The sequence below is a fragment of the Rousettus aegyptiacus genome, unplaced genomic scaffold, assembly GCF_014176215.1.
Source record: "Rousettus aegyptiacus isolate mRouAeg1 unplaced genomic scaffold, mRouAeg1.p scaffold_m13_p_6, whole genome shotgun sequence".
Lineage (NCBI taxonomy): Eukaryota > Metazoa > Chordata > Mammalia > Chiroptera > Pteropodidae > Rousettus > Rousettus aegyptiacus.
In genome coordinates, this window is record NW_023416309.1 from 16222126 (window position 1) to 16244761 (window position 22636).

Here is a 22636-nt window from a genome sequence, read left to right on the forward strand (position 1 = left end):
TTTACTCTTTTGTTCCTCTCTTTTCTCACATACTCATACTCAGTTGTCCTATTTATTTATTTTGAGATATAATCTACATACCATTAAAGTCACCATTTTAAAGTGTGCAATCCTGTGGTTTCTAATATATTCACTAGGTTGTACAGCCATCACAACCATTAATTACAGGATATTTTTACCATTCCAACAGAAAACCCCACCCACATCCATTAGCAGTCATGCCCTATTTCCACTTCCCTCAGTCCCAGGCAGCCACTGATCTATTGTTTGTCTCTGTGGATTTGCCTATTCTGAACATTTCATATAAAGGAGTTCCTATGATGATATGTCTGGCTTGTTTCACTTAGCATAATGTTTTCAGCATTCATCTATATTGTAACATATATCGGTATTTCATTCTTCCTTTTTTCGGCAGTAAAATTAATGTAACACAAAATTCACCATTTTAACTGTTTTAGAGTCAAATTTCAGTGGCATTTAGTACATTCACATTTTTGTGCAACTATCACCACTACCTAGTTCCAGAACATTTTCATCACCCCAAAAGGAAACTTTGTACCTTTAAGCAGTCACTCCCTATTCCTTCCTCCTTTCAAAGCCCTGACAACTGCAAATATGGGTATTTCATATGTGTGGAATCATAAAATATGTGGCCTTTTGTATCTGGTTTCTTAGCATAATATTTTCTAGGTTCATCCATGTTGTAGCATGTATTAGTACTCGTTCCTTTTTATGGCTGAATACTACTACATTGTATGGATATAGATCACATTTTATTTATCCATTCATCTGTTGATGGACATTTGGTTTGTTTTTGGCTATTAGGAATAATGTTGCTGCTATGAATATTCTTGTACAAGTTTTTGTATAGACGTATGTTTTTAATCCTCTTGGTTGTATGTACCTAGGAATGGAGTTGCTGAGTGATATGGTAGCTCTTAGGTTTAAGCTTTCAAGGAACTGCCAAACTTTTTTCCAAAGCCAGCTGCTCTATTTTACAGTCCTGCAAGCAGTGCATAAGGGTTTTTATTTTTCTACTTCCTTGCCAACACTCGTTATTAATATTTTTTATTATAGTCATTCTATAATAAAATCTTTTAATGAAGTATAGGTTAACAATTCTGAAATCACTATATATGTAAACTGGATTTGAACAGTTAAGTAAATGGATGGCAGATGGTAGGGACTAGATTTCTCACTGTTGGGATGGGAGGTTATAGATAAGCAAGGGAGAGAGCTAGAATGAGCCATGTGGTAATGGATTATAGTTGGAGATCTCAGTAAGAACTGTTTGACTTTACTAGTAGAGATACAGGTGGATACATATGGGAATATTTTTAGATATGTGTATATAGAGGGTTAGGGTACATACTTTTTTTTTTTTGCTCTATAAGCTGAGAGGACCTAAAAGACCCTTTTAGAAGCAATGAGCACATCTAGCACCCAGATCTTGGTTTAGTTTCTAATGCTATTCTTTAATAAAAGGAATCAAGACTTCTTGGAGAAATAGCTGATTTTTAAGGTTAGGGAGGGGGATGCATAAAATAAGCCTGGAGTATAGGCCAGAAAATAATAAAATGCTTTTTTTTAAAAAAAAAAAATGAGGGGTGGCTCCATAGTGTAGTGATTAGCACGTCTTCTTTACATGCAGGAGGTCCTGGGTTCACGCCCCAGGCGGAGCCACAGACCATACCCCAGGTGCGCCAGGCCCCGAGTGCGCCAGGACCCTCCGAGTGAGCCTGGCCCCAGGTACATGCTGTGAGCGTGTGGGAGGAAATAACCCACCTTCAGAGATCCAGTTCTTAAGGGGAAACGGCAACATCCATAGGTCACGGGTGGAAGTGGGGTGAGGGGTGGAATTAAAGAGGGGGCAGAGCTGAAACAATTTGAGCCAAAAAAGAAAGTAATATTGGATCATAGTCCAAAGAATAAAATGTCCATGAGTCCATACTGACATAAAAAAGTGATTGAATAAATAAATAAATGGGGAAGAATAGTCAATTTCCCATTCAGAAGAATTCTAAATAATTTATATAAATACTTTCACCCTCAAGGAGGTGGCACATATGCCCTATTCCTGAATTATGGGCTATACACAGTGACTTCCTTCAAAAGAGTCCAATATGGGAAAGGAGGCTGGAAAGAATAACTTGTTTGACAGCTGAGAAACCTAACAAACACTACCTCAGCCAGGTTACCAAGGTCAACATCAACAGAGATGAGTCATCTTAAGAGCATATACTCTTGAAATGATGTGTTTTTAATAATATTTTACCTCTGTGGTCTTTCTCCCCCAAACCCATTACCCTAGTCTAATCTTGAGAAATAGATAAGGCAGTCCCAAAAGGGCAGCATCTTACAAAATGCCTGACCAACACCCCTTAAAATAATCAAAGTTGTCAAAAACAAGTTTGAGAAACTGTCATAGGAAAGAGGAGCCTGAGGAGTCATGGCCACTGAACATGATGTGGCATCCTGGATGGGATCCTGGAATAGAAAAAAGACTTGAGTTAAAAATAATGTGTTACTATTGGTTTTTTAATTGTGACAAATATAAGTATCTTTTCTGTAAATCTGAAATTGTTCTCAGGGCTTGCAGTGACTAAACAGGGGAGCAGGCCTAGGAAGTGATTTGATGCTTGGCAGGCTGCCCCAGCTCTGACTGGGAGTAGAGCTGGGCAGTACCCTTCCAGGAAGGGGCACTGTTGAGTTTGATTCAGACCAAGCTTAATTTCTGGTTACTGGAGTCTTGAGGGAATGTGGAAGGAATGTTGCTTTTCTGCATTAAGCTACCCTTCAGTTGGGGACTATTACAGCAGTACTTCAGAGAGCTTGAGATCCCCTGTATCCAGAATGCAGAGAGGATTGCACTGAATATTTTTGGTAGTATTGCACTTTCTGTTCCAAATATAAAAGATAACAGCATGCTTCGAGATGCTGGATAGTTTATTAGTCCGGTAGGGAGTAGTGGAAAGCTGTGAGCAAGTGAACACTGAGTCGGAAACTGCAGTTATAAATGTAACCTAATCCAGTAAGAACCAAGCTAGACAAGCTTTAGACAAACTGACTGGATTCCAGTTGGAAAACTTCACATTGAAAGTGGCCTGTGTCTCTGATGAATGGCTATTTGGCTGAGCCCCTCACAGCAGTCTCAAGGTCTCCATGGGATTAAGCAGAGGGGCTCATTGAGGTAGGGGTCTTCAGGATTGGTGTTTAAACAGAAACTGTGGCTTGCCTCTACACCTTCTGGTTCCCACCCAATACAGAGGGACCAGCATAGGAAAAGAAGGTTCCACCATTTAGAACATCACCAAACAGTCTAAAACCGATGTCCATCGTTATGAGAATGCAAGTGCTTATGAGAAGTCAGTTACTATCCTCTGTACCCCTGAGGGCACCTTTGTGGCTTGTAAATCTATTCTGGAGATTATGCATAAGGAAGCTCAAGATAAATTCATAAAGGACAGTCCCTTGAAGATTTTAGCCCATAATAACTTAATAGGCTGTCTTATTGGCAAGGAAGGAAGACACCTTAAGAAAATTGAGCAAGACATCATGATACTTCCACTGTAGAAATTCATGCTATATAACTACGGCAGTACAGTTAAAGACGATGTTGAAACATGTCTCAAAGCTGAGGAAGAGGTAATGAAGGAAATCAGAGAATCTTATGAAGATGAAATTGCTTCTATGAATCTTCAAGTACATTTAAATCTGAATTAAATCTGAATGCTGATTAAATCTACTTCAGGGATGCCACTTCCCATCTCGGGGCTCCCTTCAGCTATGATTCCTCCTTACAGTTTGAGCATTCAGAAACAGACTGTTCATCTGTTTATTCCAGCCTCATCTGTAGGTACCATTTATTGGCAAGCGGGAGCAGGACATCAAACGGCTTTCTTGCTTTGCAGGAACTTAAGATCGCTCTAGCCTAAGCACTAGATGTTAAAGTGAGGATGGTTATGGCCTTCAGAAACTCAGTTCAAGGCTCAGGGAAGAATTTATGGAAAAATTAAAGAAGAAAACTTTGTTAGTCCTAAAGAAGAGGGGAAATTTGAAGGTCATATCATAGTGCCATCCTTTGTTGCTGGCAGGGTTTTTGGGAAAGGAGGAAAAACGATGGATGAGCTCAAAAATTTGTCAAAAACAGAAGTTGTCCCTAATGACCAGACCTTGATGAGAACAATCAAGTGGTGGTCAAAATACCTGGTCACTTCTGTGCTTGCCAGGTTGCCTAGAGAAAAATTCAGGAAATTCTGACAGCAGAAAGATCTGTAAGGTGGATCTCCTCACTTAAGACAGAAGTAAGAGCTTAGGATATAGCCCACCATAGAAGCAGATGCCAAACCAAAGACAGATTGCTTAACCAACAGACAGGTGCTAAACCCCTATCCAGAAGGCACAAGTTTTTATTTAGACAGTTGTTTCTGAAGACCAGGCTACTTTTGAACTACTGTCTCTGTGAGAATGTATATTTTATGCTTTCTGAAATATATGACATCAAGCATTAAAAAAATAAGTAAGGGGAAGGGAGAGAAAGAGAGGAGCTCTGCTCTTCCATTTGTTGTATTCTCAGTGTAACAAATTTTCTAATTTTTCTTAATATTCCTTCATAATGCCAGAAATTGGCTTAATGATGTATTCACTAAATTCATTAAATAAATAAAAATAGATTGCTTCTAAATCCAATTGTTAAAATTGGACCAGAATCAAATTATTATAGGAACATTAAGCTGTTAGCATAGAAAAACTGTTCTCAGTTTTATATATTTTATTTTATTTTTTATTATGTTTATTGGTTAATACAATTATATAATTTTCAGGTGTACATTGTAATTTGACATCTGTATATTTGATGTGTGATTACCACCCAAAGTCCGGTTTCCTTCAGCTACCGTATATTTGATCCCCTTTACCTACTTCACCCTCCCCCTATCCCTCTATATTGACCCCCTTTACCCATTGTCCATGTCCCTGAGTCTCTGTTTGTCCTGTTCATTTGTTGCTTTTAGGTTTATATCCAGCATATAAGTGATATCATGTGATTTTCAACTTTTTCTGTCTGGCTTATTTCTCTTAGCATGATTATCTCGAGGTCTATCTATGTTGTCACAAATGGCAGTATTTCATCTCTTCTTATGGCTGAGTCATTTTCCATTGTATATATGTACCAAAGCTTCTTTAGCCAATCATCTATTGTAGGACACTTTGGTTGCTTCCATGTCTTGGCCACTGTGAATAATGCTACTATGAACATCAGTGTGCACATATCTTTATGGATATGAGTTTTCAAGTCTTTGGAGTAAATACCCAGTAGAGGGATTGCTGGATCATATGGTAGATCAATTCTTAGTTTTTTGAGGAACTTCCATACTGTTTTTCGTAATGGCTGTACCTATTTGCAGTCCCACCAGCAGTGTATGAGGGTTCCTTTTTCTCCGCATCCTCTCCAACATTTGTTATTACTTGTGTTGTTGATTATAGCTATTCTAACAGGTGTGTATCTCATTGTGGTTTTGATTTGCAGTTCTCTAAAAGCTAGCAGTGTTGAGCATCTTTTCATATATGTGCTGGCCATATGTATGTTCTCTAGGGAGAAGTGTCCTCTGCCTAATTTTTGATTGGATCATTTGTTTTTTTGTTGTTATTCAGTCATATGAGTTCTTTGTCTATTTTGGATATTAGGCCCTTATTAGAGGTGTTGCTTGCAAATATATTTTTCTATTTGGATGGTTGTCTTTTTACCTTGTTAATGGTTTCTTTTATTCAGCAAGGCTTTTTAGTTTGATGTAGTCCCATTCATTTATTTTTGCTTTAATTTCCTTTGCCTTTAAGGTCAAATTCATAAAATCCCCTCTAAGTCCAAGGTCCTTGAGTTTAGTTCCTATGTTTTCTTCTATGCATTTTATTGTTTCAGGTCTTATATTCAGGCCCTTAATCCATTTAGAGTTAATTTTTGTGTGTGGCGACAGACAACAGTCTAGTTCGATTCTTTTGCAGGTGGCTTTCCAGTTTTCCCAGCACCATTTATTAAAGCTTTTCTTTCTCCACTGTATGTTTTTGGCTTTTTTTGTCGAAAATTATTTGCCTGTATAAATATGATTTACTTCTGGACTCTATCGATTCTTTTCCACTGGTTCATGTGTCTGTTTTGCTGCTAATACCATGCTGTTTTGATTACTGTCACTTTGTAGTATAATTTGAAGTTGGGCAGAGTGATGCTTCTAGCCTTATTCTTTTATCTCAGGATGGCTTTAGCAATTCAGGGTCTTTTGTGCTTCTATACAAATCTGATGATTTTTTGTTCTAGTTCTTTAAAATATGCTGATGGGATTTTGATGGGGATTGCATTAAATCTGTATAATGCTTTAGGTAATATACTCTTTTTAACTATGTTGATTCTTCCAATCCAAGAACACAGAATATCTTTCCATTTCTTTGTATCTTCTTCGATTTCTTTTAATAGGTCTTGTTGTTTTCATTATGTAGGTCCTTCGCATGTTTTATTAAATTTATTTCTAGGTATTTTATTCTTTTTGGTGCAATTGCAAAAGGAATTATTTTTTCCACTTCTTTTTCTGACGCTTCATTATTAGAGTATGTTGATTTTGAGACTTTACTGTATTTGCTTATTGTTTCTAGTAGTGTTCTTGTGGAGCCTTTAGGGTTTTCTATATAGAGAATCATGTCATCCGCAAACAGTGACAGATTGACTTCTTCGTTTCTTATTTGGATGCCTTTTATATCTTTCTCTTGCCTGATTGCACTTGCTAGGACCTCCAATGTTATATTGAATAACAATGACAATAGTGGCCAGCCTTGCCTTTTTCCTGATCTTAGAGGGAAAGTTTTTAGTTTTTCACTATTAAGTATAATGTTGGCTGACAGCTTGTCATATATGGCCTTTATTATGTTAAGGTATTTTCCTTCTATACTGATTTTGTTAAGTGTTTTGATCATAAATGGGTGCTATATCTTGTTGAAAGTTTTTTCTGCATCTATTGATATGATCATATGATTATTTTTTAATTTGTTTATGTGCTGCATCACATTAATTGATTTGTGTATGTTGAACCTTCCCTGGGCCCCTGGGATTAAGCCTACTTGATCGTGGTGTATAATCTTTTTTAATATGTTGCTGTATTCAGTTCGCTAGTATTTTATTTAGGATTATTGCATCTGTGTTCATGAGAGATATTAGTCTGTAGTTTTCTTTTTTCATGTTATCTTTACCAGGTTTTGGTATCAGAGTAATATTGGCCTCATAAAATAAGTTTGGAAGTATTGCCTCCTCTTTGATTTTTTTGGAAGAGTTTGAGGAGAATAGGTATTATTAAATCTTCTTTGAATGTTTGGTAGAATTCACTGGTGAAACCATCTGGTCCTGGACTTTCACTTTTTGGTAGGTTCTTGATGATTGCTTCAATTTCCATTCTACTGAATGGTCTATTTAGATTTTCCAGATCTTCTTGATTCAGTCTAGGAAGCTTGTATTTTTCTAAGTACTGGTCCATTTCTTCTAGGTTATTAAATTTGTTATTGTATACTTTTTCATAGTATTCTTGCATGATTCTTTGTATTTCTCTTACGTCAGTCATAATATCCCCTCTTTCATCCCTGATTTTGTTTATTTGTGTCCTTTCTTTTCTTATTGAGTCTGGCCAGGGGGTTGTCAATTTTATTAACCTTCTCAAAGAACTAGCTCTTTGCTGTATTTATTTTTTCTATTTTTTTTTGTTTTGTATTCAATTTCATTTATTTCTGCTATAATTTTGATTATTTCTTTCCTTCTGCTGACTTTAGGCCTTATTTGTTCTTCCTTTTCTAGTTTTTTAAGATGAAGCTTTAGGATGTTTATTTGGGCTTGTTTAAGGTAGGCCAGTAATGATATTAACTTTCCCCTTATGACCGCTTTTGCCATGTCCCAAAAGTTTTGACATGTTGTACTATCATTATAATTCATTTCTATGTATCTCTTGATCTCTCTTTTTATTTCTTCCCTGACCTAGTTTCTTCAGTAGCATGTTGTTTAATCTCCATGTATTTGTGGTTCTTCCTGATTTCTTTTTGCAGTTGATATCTAGTTTTAAAGCATTATGATCAGAGAATATGGTTGGTATGATTTCAACTCTCATATTTGTTGAGGCTATCTCTGTGTCCCAGTATGCGGTCAATTCTTGAGACTGTTCCATGTGCACTAGAGAAGAATGTATAAGCAGCCGTTTGGGATGGAAGGCTCTGTATATGTCAGTTATGTTCAGCTGGTCTAATGTGTCATTTAAGTATGTTATTTCCTTATTGATTTTCTTTGTGGATTATCTGTCCATATCCAACAGTGAGGTATTTAGGTCCCCTACTATGATAGTGTTTTGGACTGTTTGTTAGTAATTGTTTTACATATTTTGGGGCTCCCTGATTGGGAGTATAGATATTAATAAGTGTTATGTCTTCTTGGTGCATGATTCCCTTTATCATTATGAAGTGCCCCTCAGTATCTTTCTTTACCTTTTCTATTTTGAAGTCTGTTTCGTCTTGTTTGAAATATCGTTTTCCACCCTTTCATTTTGAGTCTCTATTTGTCTTTGGAACTGAGATGTGTCTCCTGGAGGCAGCATATGGTTGGGTTTTTGCATTGCTTCCTTGTCCTTGTGTTTCTTTCTTCTTTATTTTGGTTGGCTTTTGTGGGTTTTGCCTCTGGTTCTTTTTGTTTTATGTTATATACTTCAGTTCTGTCTGAATCTTTGGTGTGTGGTTACCTTTATGAATATGAAAAGGATAGTTATATATATACAGTTGTTCATTTTCTTCTGCATTATGCCTCATCTCCATTCCCCTTTGCGAATTTGGATCTTTGAATCCTCCACTTTTCAGTCGTTGTTATCTCAGTTTGTCTGTATGTATGCTGAACGTTCATTACTATCTTGCTATAGCAATTCTCTTCTTATTATTTAAGCTTATAATGTCCTGTTCTTAGTAAGGATTGCACTCCTCTGCTTCTATTTGCCTGATAGTCACTTTACTCCTAATTATGTATTATTTTTTGTTGTTTTTATTTTGTTTTAGGCGAGCTGACCCCTTTCAGTATTTCCTGTTTCGCAGGCCTCGTAGTGAAGAATTTCCTCAATTTTTGTATATCCGGAAAGGTCTTGATTTCTCCTTCATATCTAAAGGAGAGCTTAGCTGGATACCTTATTCTAGGCTGGTAGTTCCTTTCACTTAATAGTTTAAATATTTGATTCCATTACTTTCTGGCTTGTAAGGTTTGCTTTGAGAAGTCTCAGGATAATCTAATGAGTTTTCCTTTATAAGTTACTGTTTTCTTCTCCCTGGCTGCCCTGAGAATTCTATCTTTGTTATTGATTTTTGATAACTTTAATACAATGTGTCTTGGTGAAGACCTTTTTAGGTTGATATAATTGGGTGTTCCGTTGACTTCTTGAATTCCAAACTCCAGCTCATTCCTTAGATTTGGGAAATTCTCATCCGCTATTTGTCTGAAAATGCTTTCTAGTCCCTGCTCCTTTTCCTCGCCTTTGATGATGCCCATTATTCTTATGTTTCCTTTCCTGACAGTATCAGCTAGTTCTTGTATTTCTCTTTCATTATTTTTCATTTTTTCAATTTCTCTCTTCTTTCTTCTGATTTATTTCTAGATTTCTGTCTTCGATATCACTGATCCTTTCCTCTATCTGATTGACTCTATTTCCCAAGCTTGCTATTTCATTTTTCAACTCTTGCATTGTGTTTTTTTAATCTCCAGAAGATCTGTTCTTCTTGAGGGTTTCAGTTTTCTTGCTCTACTCATCATGTTGTTTTTTCAGTTCCTGAAATTTTTGATATGACTTGTTTTGGAACTCACTGAGTTTTTTCAGAAGTACCATCCTGAATTCTCTGTCATTTATGTTGCATATTTCTACATCTTTAGGCTTATTTTCTGGAGAATTTTCTCTTTCTTTCTGAGCTGCATTGTCACCTGGTTCTTATTGGTGTTTAATGGACTATTTCTCTGCCTGAGCATTAATGGAAGTGTATTCTGCTGTTTTTCCAGAAAGAAGATTTATTATATAAAGGTCTCTCTTTAGCCTCCTACAAAGAAGGCGTTTTTCTTTTGGTTTCCAGTAGGTGGCGTCTAAGCCTCTTGGATCCCTGCTTTATATAAAGCCTAATAATGGGTGTTTTTTTTCCTTGTAGAAATTTAATCACACTCACTACCCTCAGTTTCAGTCCCTGTCAGTGTTAGCAACAGTTTTGGTAGTGTTTTATCAGATTCCCCTGGGGCTCCGCAGTGTTGGTCTCGGAGGGAATGGGGGAAAGGGCCCTCTTAGTTGGAAATTGGGGCCTGCAGCTCAGCCTTGGTTTGGTAGCCGTGGCCAATAAAAATCAACTGTTGTTTCTCCGTGGCCCCATCTCGCTTCTCTGCTTTTGGTCCTGATGACTGGGCCCTGCTGCCAGCTGCGTAGAAGTCCTGGCACTTCTAGGTAGGGGTGTTCAGGGAAGTCATCTCACCTTCATCCCTCCCCCTCCTCCTGCAAGGAGCTCCAGCAGCTGCGAGAGGCAGCTTCTTTATTTCTCCCGGTCTATTGCCCGATACCCGGGGTTCTGACCCTTGGTAGTTCTTATGCACAGATCCCACGCTCAGAAGTGCTGTTGTGCAGTTTGGGTGATTTTTGTTCAGTTTTAGATGTTTAGCTTATTGTTGTTTCAAGGAGAGAGATCTGAGGATGTGTCTCACTATGCCAGGTTTCCCAGAATCAGCCCTCAGTTTTATTTTTATCTAACATGGATAACCTAAGGAAGTGCTAAAGGGTATTAGCAGGGGTATTAAATGTGCATTTTTTTCTGAGCTACCTCAGGCATTTAGTAATGTGCTGAAAGCAAAACTTTTAAGAATTTTATATACTTTATAAAGATAAAAACCCATCTTTTTTTTTTTTTTAAATAAAATTTAATTCGCTAACAGGCAAATAGCAGAAGAATTTTACTTCTGGCTGGTAACTGTAAAGCTGGAAAAGTAATATTAAGTTTTTTGAGGCATAGTTATTGGAAAACTTGATAAATGCTTTGTGATATGGAGCAGCGCCTGTATTTGGAAAGCAGCAATACCATTTTTTTTTTTTTTCTGGTAGTACTAACAGAGTGCAGTAATTGCAGGAGGTTTTTGGAATGGCTAGTTTAAATGGCTTCAGGAGACTTCAGTTTTTTTGTTTGGCTATGTGATTGAATGTGCTGCCCAAAGGAAGTGTATCAATAAAGAGATGTAGCCCCTGTGGATTTGAAACTGATTGGCAAACGCAAGTAGCAGCTAGTTTTATAGGATGCTTCGTTTGCTAAGCGTCCTCTGATCAGTTGGTTTACTCTTTGAGTAGACCCAAAAAGATCAGCTTTGTGAAGACCAATTGGGCAGTCAGATGGTGTGACAGTGTTTGAAGGCAATAAAAAGCTGCATCTCCATGTTTCTGGCACTGTCCCGAGCCTCACTCAGCTACTTTGGAGATTTTTAAACAATATAAATCAAGAAAATTGAAAGGCCACTCAAAATATTACATAAAATGCAGTAGGATTTCTGTATTCTCTGTAACTAAAATAAGTCAAAAGGTAAAGAATATAAGAAAACAATTTTTGGAATATAATTTGAATGACTATAATGGAACATTTAACCTTTGATATATAACTCATTTGCCCATTCCATAACTTGATGGCAAAGCCTGATATATACAATTATGTGGGTGGTCTCCACAGGCACTCTTCTCTCAGAATTTTTTCTGTATTACTTTTCATAACATGATCACAGTCATCATATTACACTGATCTGAAGGGCATATATAATAATCCCTTTTAAAAAATCATTTTGGCTCATTTGTATTTCAAGGTGAATTTCTACAGACCAGATAAGTTTTTCTAAAGATCAGCATATCAAACATTTTGAAAATGACTTGAGATGTTTTCCTAAATGTTTTCAGAAAACAAGTTTATTTTGTAGTTTTAGCGAAAAAGTGCCCTTTTTGTCACTGAATTTATCCAGCATTCATAAAATTGCTTAAAAAAAAATTGCTAAAAAGAAAAAACCACGATTGGCTTCCTAGTTGGATTTCAGGTGAGGTGTACTTAAGGCCAGAGAGCTCTTCCTCAGTATTTTTGGTGTGTGCATGTGTGTGTATTTAATACACACAGGTGTTGCATTTATATCTGCTGGTTTAAATTCTGTCATATTTCACTTCTAGCCTTTTAGTGTGGCAAATCATGTTTTATTTTTAATTAAGCATTGGTAATAGAGTATCTGGTGATAGCTAGGATATAATTCTGTAACTGAGTTTATATTTACTGCATATGGATCGTTTCCAGATACCTTGAGCCAAAAAAAAAAAAAAAAAAAAAAAACTGTTCTAAAATTAAGTTTATGTCTCCGGCCACCCTGAACAAGCCTGATCCCATCTGATCTTGGAGGCTAAGCAGGGTTGGGCCTGGTTAGGAGACCACATAGGAAGACTGGGTGCTGTAGGAGTTAAAAAATAAAAAATTAAGTTTATTAGAAAAAAGGGCAACCGGAATACTTTAATAGAATGGTTAATAGGATATGAAGTGCTATTGAGAAGGCCTAAAGGCTGTGCGAGCCAAATGTATATGAGTGTGACTTCTAAAACAATTCTGTAGATGCTACAGGGCTGATGGCTACCATATGTTAGTCTCTGGGAAGCACAATTTGTCAGCGTCCAGTAGGCTGTGAAGCTTTTATTGTTTTTTATTGGATTCTGCAATGAGACATTAACCTGGGCATCACTGTTAGTAGTGCCTTTGGAAGTACTCTACTCCAATAACTTTCTGAAGACAGAACATCTTAAACTGGTGACAGAAGTCTTTATATGCACTTGCCAGTGAATCCTATATTTTATACTGCAGCTGCTTACCCATAATTAGAAAACAATGTTTTGTAGACTCCAAAGACTCAACCAGTGCAAAACAACTGGTATATCGGGGCCTCCCAACAATTTCAACTTCGGTGTTATCAAATTCATTAATAAGGGTACATGTCAAAGATCTGGGTATTTCTCCAGGTATCCCATGATTTCTGTGTCGCTTAAAAGGTGGCAGCTTCAGAACTGCAGAGGACAGCATCGTGATTTATCTTTCAGGTTGTATCTAATCTGTTGGATTCTTAGGTCTAATTAAACCATTCAAAACTGGTAACCAAATTAAAATTTGAGATTTCTTATGTAAGAGTCGGCATCTTTACGTAGATCACAAGAGTGTTGTTGGTTATAGATGTTTAATGAGTTTACAGCAACCAGCCTATGGCCATCCAGTGGTAGTTTGTACCTGGTTTCAGATATCCTGGGAGTAGTCCATTTTTTCTCCTAGGCATTGTATTTTCTTAATCACATTTGTTTAAGCTAGGAGGTCTGAAAACACTATTATTCTGTCATTACCATGTAGTGACAAGAAACTTTTTTGTCTTGTTAAGATTTGTCTTAAGATGAATAAGAAAGATTTGTCTTCTTATTGGAAAGAGTATTGGACCAGGTGTTGAGATGAGGATTCTTTGACTTATTAACCATATGAACTCTGATTGAGTTCATAATAATTAAATACCATAATTATGTGGGGGCATTTAAATGAGAGACTAGGTAAAAATGCTTTGCAAAGTAAAAAGCACCATACGAAGAGAGGATAAATTGCAACTTTAGCCTTCTACACAAGAAGTATTTTTCAAATATCTCAAATAAGATTGGTTTTTAGAACATTTACAGAAAATTGATATAATGATCAATATCACTTAGACCCAGCAATTCTAAGTATTCCATGTAATTCCTCATAAGACATATGTTAAAGGATATTCATTGCAGCATTGTTTATAGTAGCAAAAATCTGGAAAGAGCTTAAGTATCCATCACCAGTTAGCTTGTTAAATAATTATGGCAATGGAATACCGTGTGGCCATTCCAAAGGATGAGGAAGACCTGCATATATATATGTGGAAAGAACACTAAGGCAAAATGGTATTATTGTTTTCTGCTTCTGTTTAATATAAATTTGTATACATTTAAATATATATATTTAAATGTTTTAAATATATATATTTAAATGTATACAACTTTATTCTTAAAGGATTGGAAGAACAACAGTCTTTTAATAGTGCAATGGGAAGAAGAATAAAGGGACGCTTTTTGTTTCAGATACTTCTATATTGTTTAAATTTAGTACAGCAAGAAGGCACTCATACCATTTGTTAACTCTTTGATGGTACAACTATGATTTTGTTGATTGTCCATTTGCACATGTGCTACTTGCACAAGCGTACACATGCTAAAGGGCATACTCTGGCCACAGTTAAGCCATGCCTGTCATTATGTCAGTGCCTTTGTGCTAGGGCCTAATTTCCCTACAGTAGAGGCTATTAGAACCCTGAAACTTCCCTGAGTGGCTATCCCCATGGTGCAAGTAGCATGCACCTTTCCCAGAGTGTCAGCCTAAAGCAGCATCTGTCATTAGTTATTATCTGAAGAGTTTATCAGGGTTTCTAGACGGAGAGAAACTCTCGACTAGCCACTCTTCTAGAGGGACACACATACAGCCATGGAAGAGGATAGGCTACCCAGGTTAGCCATGTTGATCGTCTTTGTCATTGTGGGACCCAAGATAGATAGATCCCCTCCCACCTCCGTTGTGGGAATCAGTGCAAGTGAGCATTTCATGCTCATGGTTGTGGGGTACAGCACTGCCTGGCTGGTTAGAAGCTGAACCCAAGAAGGAGAAAAACAGAATGGTGCTGTCTTTGGTAGGATGTTGATGTGGCATCAAGAGGCAGTTCTGGTAGCTCTGCAGACCACTGGCTTGGTCTATATGTCTGTAACGGACAATACAAGATATGTCTGTAACGGACAATACAAGGAACAAAAATTGACAAGGTTCTTTTTTTCCTACTTTTTTTTCTGGGTCTGGTGGTCAGGGTTCCTCAGTCTGGATCCAGCACACCTTTCAGAGTCTGGTTCACAGAGAGTTAGTCAGCTCTTATACTTTTTTCTTGCTGTGATATAATACAAAAGTATATTTGATCTTCATCTCCAGTTCCTGGCCAGAAAGCTCCTAAAACCCTTGGAATTTCCTGAATGATGAGTGTCTTTTGATATTTAGAATGAGCCTTTTCATCACACCTGAGTTTATACTAATAAGGCGACTTATGGTGGAGCCCCTAGCTAGTCTCAGTCTGGGACTGGTTAGCAGAAAGACCAAGTGGTTAAAGGGTGAGACCTATCAATCCCACCCACCCACCTCTGGGACCCAGAGAAGAGGCTAGGTATTGAGTTCTATAAAACTCTGGAGTAATGAATGACATTTGGAGTTGGTGAACACATTAAAGTGCTGGGAGGGTGACATGCCTGCCCTGAGAGGGCATGGAAGCTCTGCACCCTGCTTCCATCCATCCATCCCTTGCCCTATGAATCTCTTCCATTTGGCTGTTCCTGAATTGTGTTCTTTATAATAAACCAGTAAACATAAGTAAAGTGTTTTCCTGAGTTCTGTGAGTCATTCTAGCAAATTATCAAACCTGAGGAAAGAGTTGTAGGAAACTGATTTACAGCAGTTGTTTAGAAGTATAGGTGGCCTGAGATCTGCCTGAAGTGAGATAAGCCTTGTGGGACCAAGCCCTTTAACCTGTGGGATCTGATGCTAGTTCAGTAGATAGTGTCATTATTAAATTGAATTGTTGGACACCTAGTTGGTGCCTGAAGAATATGAGAATTGGTTGGAAAATTTGTTGGAAAACATTATACACTTGCATTTCGGATGTCTAGATTTTCAAATTACTTCTCTATTAGGTGACATATTTTGTATGAATTGTAAGTTTCTTGAAATCTATCAGTGTTTAAACATTTTCCACTTCATTTTATAAATTTTCCATACTTTTAGTGGTACTATGATAACAGAATGCATATTTTTTAACTATATATTATAAATTAAACTTGAGCAAAGTTATTTTATACAAATATAAATAAACTTCTGTTGTTAAATGTATTCCTTCTTCCAAAAATACTTTTCCTAATTGATTTTTTTATGCTTGTATCTTCTATTTGCTTGCACTGACCGGGCAGTTTGGTCATTTAAAGTTGAGTGTGTTGACACTGAGGCTAGCCATTGTTGATGACCAAACATAAATTTTAAAGTTTTTAAAAATAGGATACTTTTCTGTTGTCCAGAAGTAAAACATTGTGATATATGGAATGCCTATACTATAGAGTTAGAAAAGTCTAGTCATATTTAATACGTAACCCATCAGCGGATATCAGTGTAATCCATTTTCCTTGTCTTTTAGTATGTAATTGGGGTGTAATCCTCTGAATGGAGCCTCACCCTGTCTTTTTAATTATCATCTTCCCTTCTTGTAGAATTTATCCACACTTACCAAACTCTTCTTTCCTTATATAGCCCCCAATCATTTCTCCTCTTATCCAACAGAAGTCACTATTGTACTGCTTGTTTTCTTACTACTTAATGTCAGAGCTATTCTAAAACACTAGATGATTTCCTTTTAATGTCTATGTGTTCTCTTCTCTCAATAAAGTGGTTAGCCCTAACATTATCTTGAATTTTTATTATAACCATCCCATAGCTCCCTCAAAGTAAATACATACTTGATATTTTTATCACATAATTACATATGCACATTGAAATCTGCTTATTCTCTTCAAAGATATTAATGATGTCAAGAGGCTGAAACCTGGCTACCTCGAAGCTACAGTGGACTGGTTTAGAAGGTACAAGGTTCCTGATGGAAAACCAGAGAACCAGTTTGCTTTCAATGCAGAATTTAAAGATAAGGTAATATGTCATCCAGAACTGTAGCTTTAGGTCTGTTTGTATAGAGACTTATAATTTAACCTATTGTTACCATTTAAATATGATCATAAAAAATGTCTAAAGACATAATAGGGTCTACGGCCATGCCACTCTGAACGTGCCCGATCTCGTCTGATCTTGGAAGCTAAGCAGGGTCGGGCCTGGTTAGTACTTGGATGGGAGACCACCTAGGAAAACCAGGGGCCGTAGGCATTAAAAAAAAAAAGGTCTTGATGTTGATTTATTTATTCATTTAACGTTTTCTTCCATTTCGATGCAAGGAAATCATTCAAAAGAAACAAAGGTATTAGGCTTTTGGAAAATGTTGATACGAAAAGTACTTTTCTATCATTGTAATGCATACCTCCTCACATTATAGGACTTTGCAGTTGATATTATTAAAAGCACTCATGACCTTTGGAGAGCCTTAGTGCTGAAGAAAATTGATGGAAAAGGAATCAGTTGGTAAGTGTTGACTCTTCTCTTTGTGTGCATGTTTGGCACACAAATCGGACCAGCTTGCTCCTAAAGGTTTTAATGACCATAACATACCAAACCATTACTTTCACTTAGAAAAGAGATAATGGGTTTTGTCAGTCAGTGCTCAAGTGAGTAGGAAGGTAGATATATAAACAACTGAAAAGTGCCTATAAGATACCTTCTGAACAAGTACAAACTAACACTATAAGGGGGACAGTGAGATCAGAGCTTTGTGAGGGTAATTGGGAAGGGCTGCTTAGCATCTGCATGCTCAGAATGTAATGGGTAAAATAAGGCTGAGTGCAAGGGTTGATATTCCTCTGATGTAACTATATAAGGTACATCACAACTAAATCAGTATCTACCATGCACACAAAATTTACTGCCACTAATAATAACAGCTAATATTTATTGTGCAGTGAATGTTTGCGCCAAGCATGTAGCAGAGATGTAGGAAGATTAAACTTAACCAGTCATCCCACGATAAGTGTTTCAGAGTTAAGACTTGTATCAAAATCTATCTGGCCCACAACCCATATTCAGGACAATATACTTTCTCTTAGGTATTTAAAGATTTATAAGAGAATATCCAGTATCATCACTTAACTAATGTTGTTCTGAAAATAGTAGTGGTCCATGAGGTAAATAAGAAATGACGTGTTTTGATGCAAGAATATTGGAAAAGGGGCAGCAAATTATGGCAGATGATATAATTGTGTACCTAGAAAACCATAGAAAAAATAAAGAATTCAGCAAGGTGACTAATTACAAAATGAGTATATATGTACAGCTGACCCTTGAACAACATGGGTTTGAACTACATGGGTCCACATACATGTAGATTTTTTCAATACATACATATAGTACTATAAATGTATTTTATTTTCTTAATAACATTTTTTCTCTAGTTTACTTTACTCTAAGAATACAATACATTGTAAGTATATAATTTATTGTAAGTATATAATACATATAATATGCAAAATATGTGTTAATTGACTTTATGTTATCAGTAAGGCTTCTGGTCAACAGTAGGCTATTATTAAGGTTTCGGAGAGTCGAAAGTTATATATGGATTTTTGATTGGTGGGGTCAGTGCCCCTAAGCCCCACATTGTTCAAGGGTCAACTGTATAAGATCATACTGTATTTATTTTTTCTGTCTGACTTGTTTAACTTAATGTAATGCCCTCGCGGTCCATCCATGTCATTGTAAATGGCAAGATTTCATTCTTTTTTAATGGTTGTATTATATTACAGTGTGTGTGTGTGTATCCCATTTTCTTTATCCATTTATTCATTGATGGACATTTTGGTTGTTTCATGTCTTGGCTATTATGAATAATGCTGCAATGAACATGGGAGTATGTACATGTTTTTGAATTAGCGTTTTAATTTTCATCAGTTAAATACCCAGAAGTGGAATTCTAGATCATATGGTAGTTCCGTTTTTCATTTTTTGAGGAATCTCCATACTGTTTTCCATAGTGGCTGTGTGCATTTCCCATCAACAGTACGCAGTTCTCTTTTCACCACATCTTTGCCAACACTTGTTATCTCTTGTCTTTTTGATGATAGCCATTTAACAGGATGAGGTGATAGATACCTCACTGTGGTTTTGATTTGTATTTCCTTGATAATTAGTAATCTTGAGCATCTTTTCATATGACATTGGGAAAATGTCTGTTCAGGTCCTCTGCCTGTTTCTTAGATTATTATTTCCCCTCATTATTTAGTTGTATGAGTTCTTTATATATTTTGGATATTAACCCCTAATCAGATTGATTTGCAAATATTTTCTCCCTTTCAGTAGGTTACCTTTTCATTTCGTTGATGGTTTCCTTTCCTATGCAAAAGCTTTTAGTTTGATGTAATCTCATTTATTTATTTTTGCTTATGTTGCCTTTGCTTTTGGCATCAAGTCCAAAAATTTATCACCAAGACATGTCAAGGAGCTTATTTACTGCCTGTGTTTTCTTCTAGGAGTTTTATGGTTTCATTCTGCCATTTAAGTCTTTAATCCATTTTGAGTTCATTTTTGTGTATGGTGTAAGATAGTGGTCCAGTTTTGTTCTTTTGCCTTTTGGCTGTCCAGTTTTCCCACTATCATTTATTAAAAAGACTGTCCTTTCCCTGTTATATATATTCTTGGCTCCTTTGTCATAAATGAATTGACCATGTACGTGTGGGTTTATTTCTGGGCTCTCCTTTTAGTTCCATTGATCTATGTCTGTTTTTATGCCATTACCATACTGTTCTAATTATAGTATATAATACTGTAATATAGTTTGAAATTGGAGAGTTCAGTGATGCCTCCAGCTTTGTTTTTCTTTCTCAAGATTGCTTTGGATATTTGGAGTCTTTTGTGGCTTCATACAAATTTTAGGATTCTATTTTTGTGAAAAATGCCATTGGAATTTTGATAGGGATTGCATTGAACCTATAGATTGCTTTGAGTAGTATGACATTTTAACAATATTCTTCCAATTCATTAGCATGGAATATATTTCTATTTATTTTAGTGGAAATGATTATTTTACAATATATATTTATATTTATAACTATAAAATATTTAGAAGACATAGTTTCTTCAATTTTTTTCATTAATATATCACAGTTTTCACTCCACAGATCTTTTACCTCCTTGGTTAAATTTATTCCTAGATATTTTATTCTTTTTGATGCAGTTAATGGGATTATTTTCTTAATTTCTCTTTCTGATAGTTTGTTATTAGTGTATAGAAATATAACAGATTTTTGTATACTGATTTTGTCCTGCAACTTAAGTAAACTTGAGGTTGAGGTAAACTGAACTTGAATCTCATCTGGTCTACCATCTTCAGCTTGTTTTTTAACTCTTAAGAGAAGTTTTTGTTACTGTGACTCATGACTACTTTTTTTTTGTTTTTTAATTTAATAGCATGAACACCACAGTGTCTGAGAGCCCTTACAAGTGTGATCCTGAGGTGGCCAAAGCCATTGTGGATGCTGTATGTAAACGTTTCTTTGAAAAAGAACACACCTAGTAGCTAAAATATATGGTGGTAAATGGGGATAGGAAGTATTTCTTTCAACAGTTATTCGAGGACCTCCTGTTTGTATACTACTGTGTGAGGTCTTGAAATTACAGACCGCGAACACATGTAAGGACACATTTGACAGCGTAAGAGCTGAAGGTTGTCCTTGCCAACCCTCAGTTGGGCAAATAGCAAAAGTAGGACAATTTGTAGCAATCAAAATGATTCTAGAATGTATTGACTAATCCAAGTGCCTATGTACCTTATCATAAGCCATTTTTCACAAAAGAACCAATGCGAACTTCTTTGACTTGCTTTTAGCAAGGACTGAGAAAGTTATTAAATTTCAGGTACTGTTACAGGGGTGGTTCATAATCCTAGAAGACTTTCATGTGAGATAGTAAACCATGTATTTAAGAAATAACTTTGCTTTTATACTATTTTTAATTATCTGGTTTTCGATTAACCAAAACACTGCACTAGATCATCTTAATTTATTCTCATTTACAATTTTAAATAGAACAGAAGAAAATGAAGTCTGACTTTTTATGGCTTTGTAATTGGGATAGTACAAGGAAAAATAACAATTTAATGAAGCCTATACATTTAGATTTTATATATGTATCCTGACATAGTTAAAATGAATAAGAAAAATTGGAAGGGAAAAGCCATTGGCTAATAGTTATAACTTGTCAATGAGAACACTCTGCATACATTATACATATGGGTGTGTATATAAAATTATATGGAGAAATCAGTTTTTATTTATTTCAAAAAACGTCTCTCCTGTGTGTCATTAAAAGTCAAGCGGCTTGAATTTGCTAGCATTTCTTAGAAGTAGAGCAAATCTTGCATTGTACCTATAAATTACAAATGATTTTAGAACCTAAAAATTAGGAGAGTTGTCTTCTGTTCAGATTCATTTGAATTTTTGTGTTAGTTTACCTGTTTTTGCTTTTTTCCCCTGGGATTAGACTAATACATTTTAATGTTTTATTTTAGTTACCACCACCATGTGACTCTGCCTGCACAGTACCAACAGATGGTAAGATCAATATTCTAGTAAAATTAAACGTTATGTATATGTATGAGAAAATTATGTCTATATCTATAGATAAATCTTACATACCATATCCATACAGAGAAAGAGAAGGAAGGGGAGAAGAAACATTTTTAGACTTTGGTAGTGTATGTGGAAAGAAAGATGGCTGTACATAACACCTTTAGTGTCCCACCCCTACCCCCACCCCCCACCCACCAAAATCACAGCAGTTTCCAAACCATGACCCACTGTTCTCTGGGTTTCAGGTAGATGCCTCATGGAAACTGAAGCAGGCTGGCTGTGGGTCCCCATCTGGCCACAGGCTGCTTCACCCAGAAAATAGTTTTCTCCCCTTTTAGATTTAGAATTCTCCGTAAGGTTCTTCTGGTGAGAATTGTATGTCTATATGAATAGTGTCAAGAGTAAGGAAGCCCAAAAAGAAAACTGTGATAAATTACCTGTTTTTGCTGCAGTGAAACTTTGCACGTATGAAAGTTTAAGGTAATCCATAATAGGATATGTTAAAGCAAGTATATTATTCTTTGTTATGTGGTGGGTGTATTTTGACTCTTAGCGAGGATTCTAATTTGTTTTTCTTTTTTCTGAATATAGTAGATAAGTGGTTCCATCACCAGAAAAACTAAGGAAATTTCTCTGGAATACAAGCTGACACTGAAGCATCCTATTCATCTGGGAGTATTAGATGCAAAAGTATAGTAGTGGCTTTTCAAAGCTTTGAATTTACAGAACTAATCTAACAAAGCAAATTCTGCTGTGACCAATCCAACATATTTAGCATGTTATCTAAAAGCATTTTTTCATATCAACTAAGATAACTTTTGGTACATGCTTAAATATCAAAGCAGTTGTAATTTAGAAGTCATTTGTGAATAAATGTGCAAGATAAGTACATATTGGATGTATATGTGTTAGAAATAAAATTATTTTGCTGAAATTTGGCGTATGGTATTTTTATTTTAATCCGAAGCCAGACATTACCAAGGAAGCACGGGTGCTGTTTGGTGTTTGTTTTCTATCGATGATCTTACAATTAAATTTTATAAAATTATTAGACTAAAAGTGACTTTATTCTTAGGAATTGGAGAATGAAATCCCTTATTTATATAGTAGTTTAAGACTATCTGCTCTCACCTAATTCCTAGCATCCCACTGGATGGCAAAAGCTTTTTAATTCATATATTAGCAGAAAGCAGAACCTTGCTCACCTTTTGAAATGATATAGTTACTTCGTTTACTTCTAATTG

General features: G+C 36.1%; 1 protein-coding gene, 1 non-coding gene and 1 pseudogene across 2 annotated transcripts in view; all 3 read left to right on the top strand.

Moving 5' to 3' along the window:
* Nucleotides 1–22326, top strand: part of PPA1 (inorganic pyrophosphatase 1) — a 38015-nt gene extending 15689 nt beyond the window's left edge. Inside the window, exons 7-11 of the mRNA XM_016121069.2 lie at nucleotides 16688–16815; nucleotides 17213–17298; nucleotides 20233–20302; nucleotides 21332–21374; nucleotides 21984–22326. Coding sequence (XP_015976555.2) covers nucleotides 16688–16815; nucleotides 17213–17298; nucleotides 20233–20302; nucleotides 21332–21374; nucleotides 21984–22015 — 359 coding nt within the window. The 3' untranslated portion in view covers nucleotides 22016–22326. The remainder of the gene's footprint in view (nucleotides 1–16687; nucleotides 16816–17212; nucleotides 17299–20232; nucleotides 20303–21331; nucleotides 21375–21983) is intronic.
* LOC118603877 lies at nucleotides 1895–4820 on the top strand (annotated as a pseudogene).
* Nucleotides 16928–17046, top strand: LOC118604577. The gene has a single exon (XR_004951781.1). It is a non-coding gene; the product is annotated as a 5S ribosomal RNA (ribosomal RNA).
* Nucleotides 22327–22636: the final 310 nt, after the last annotated feature.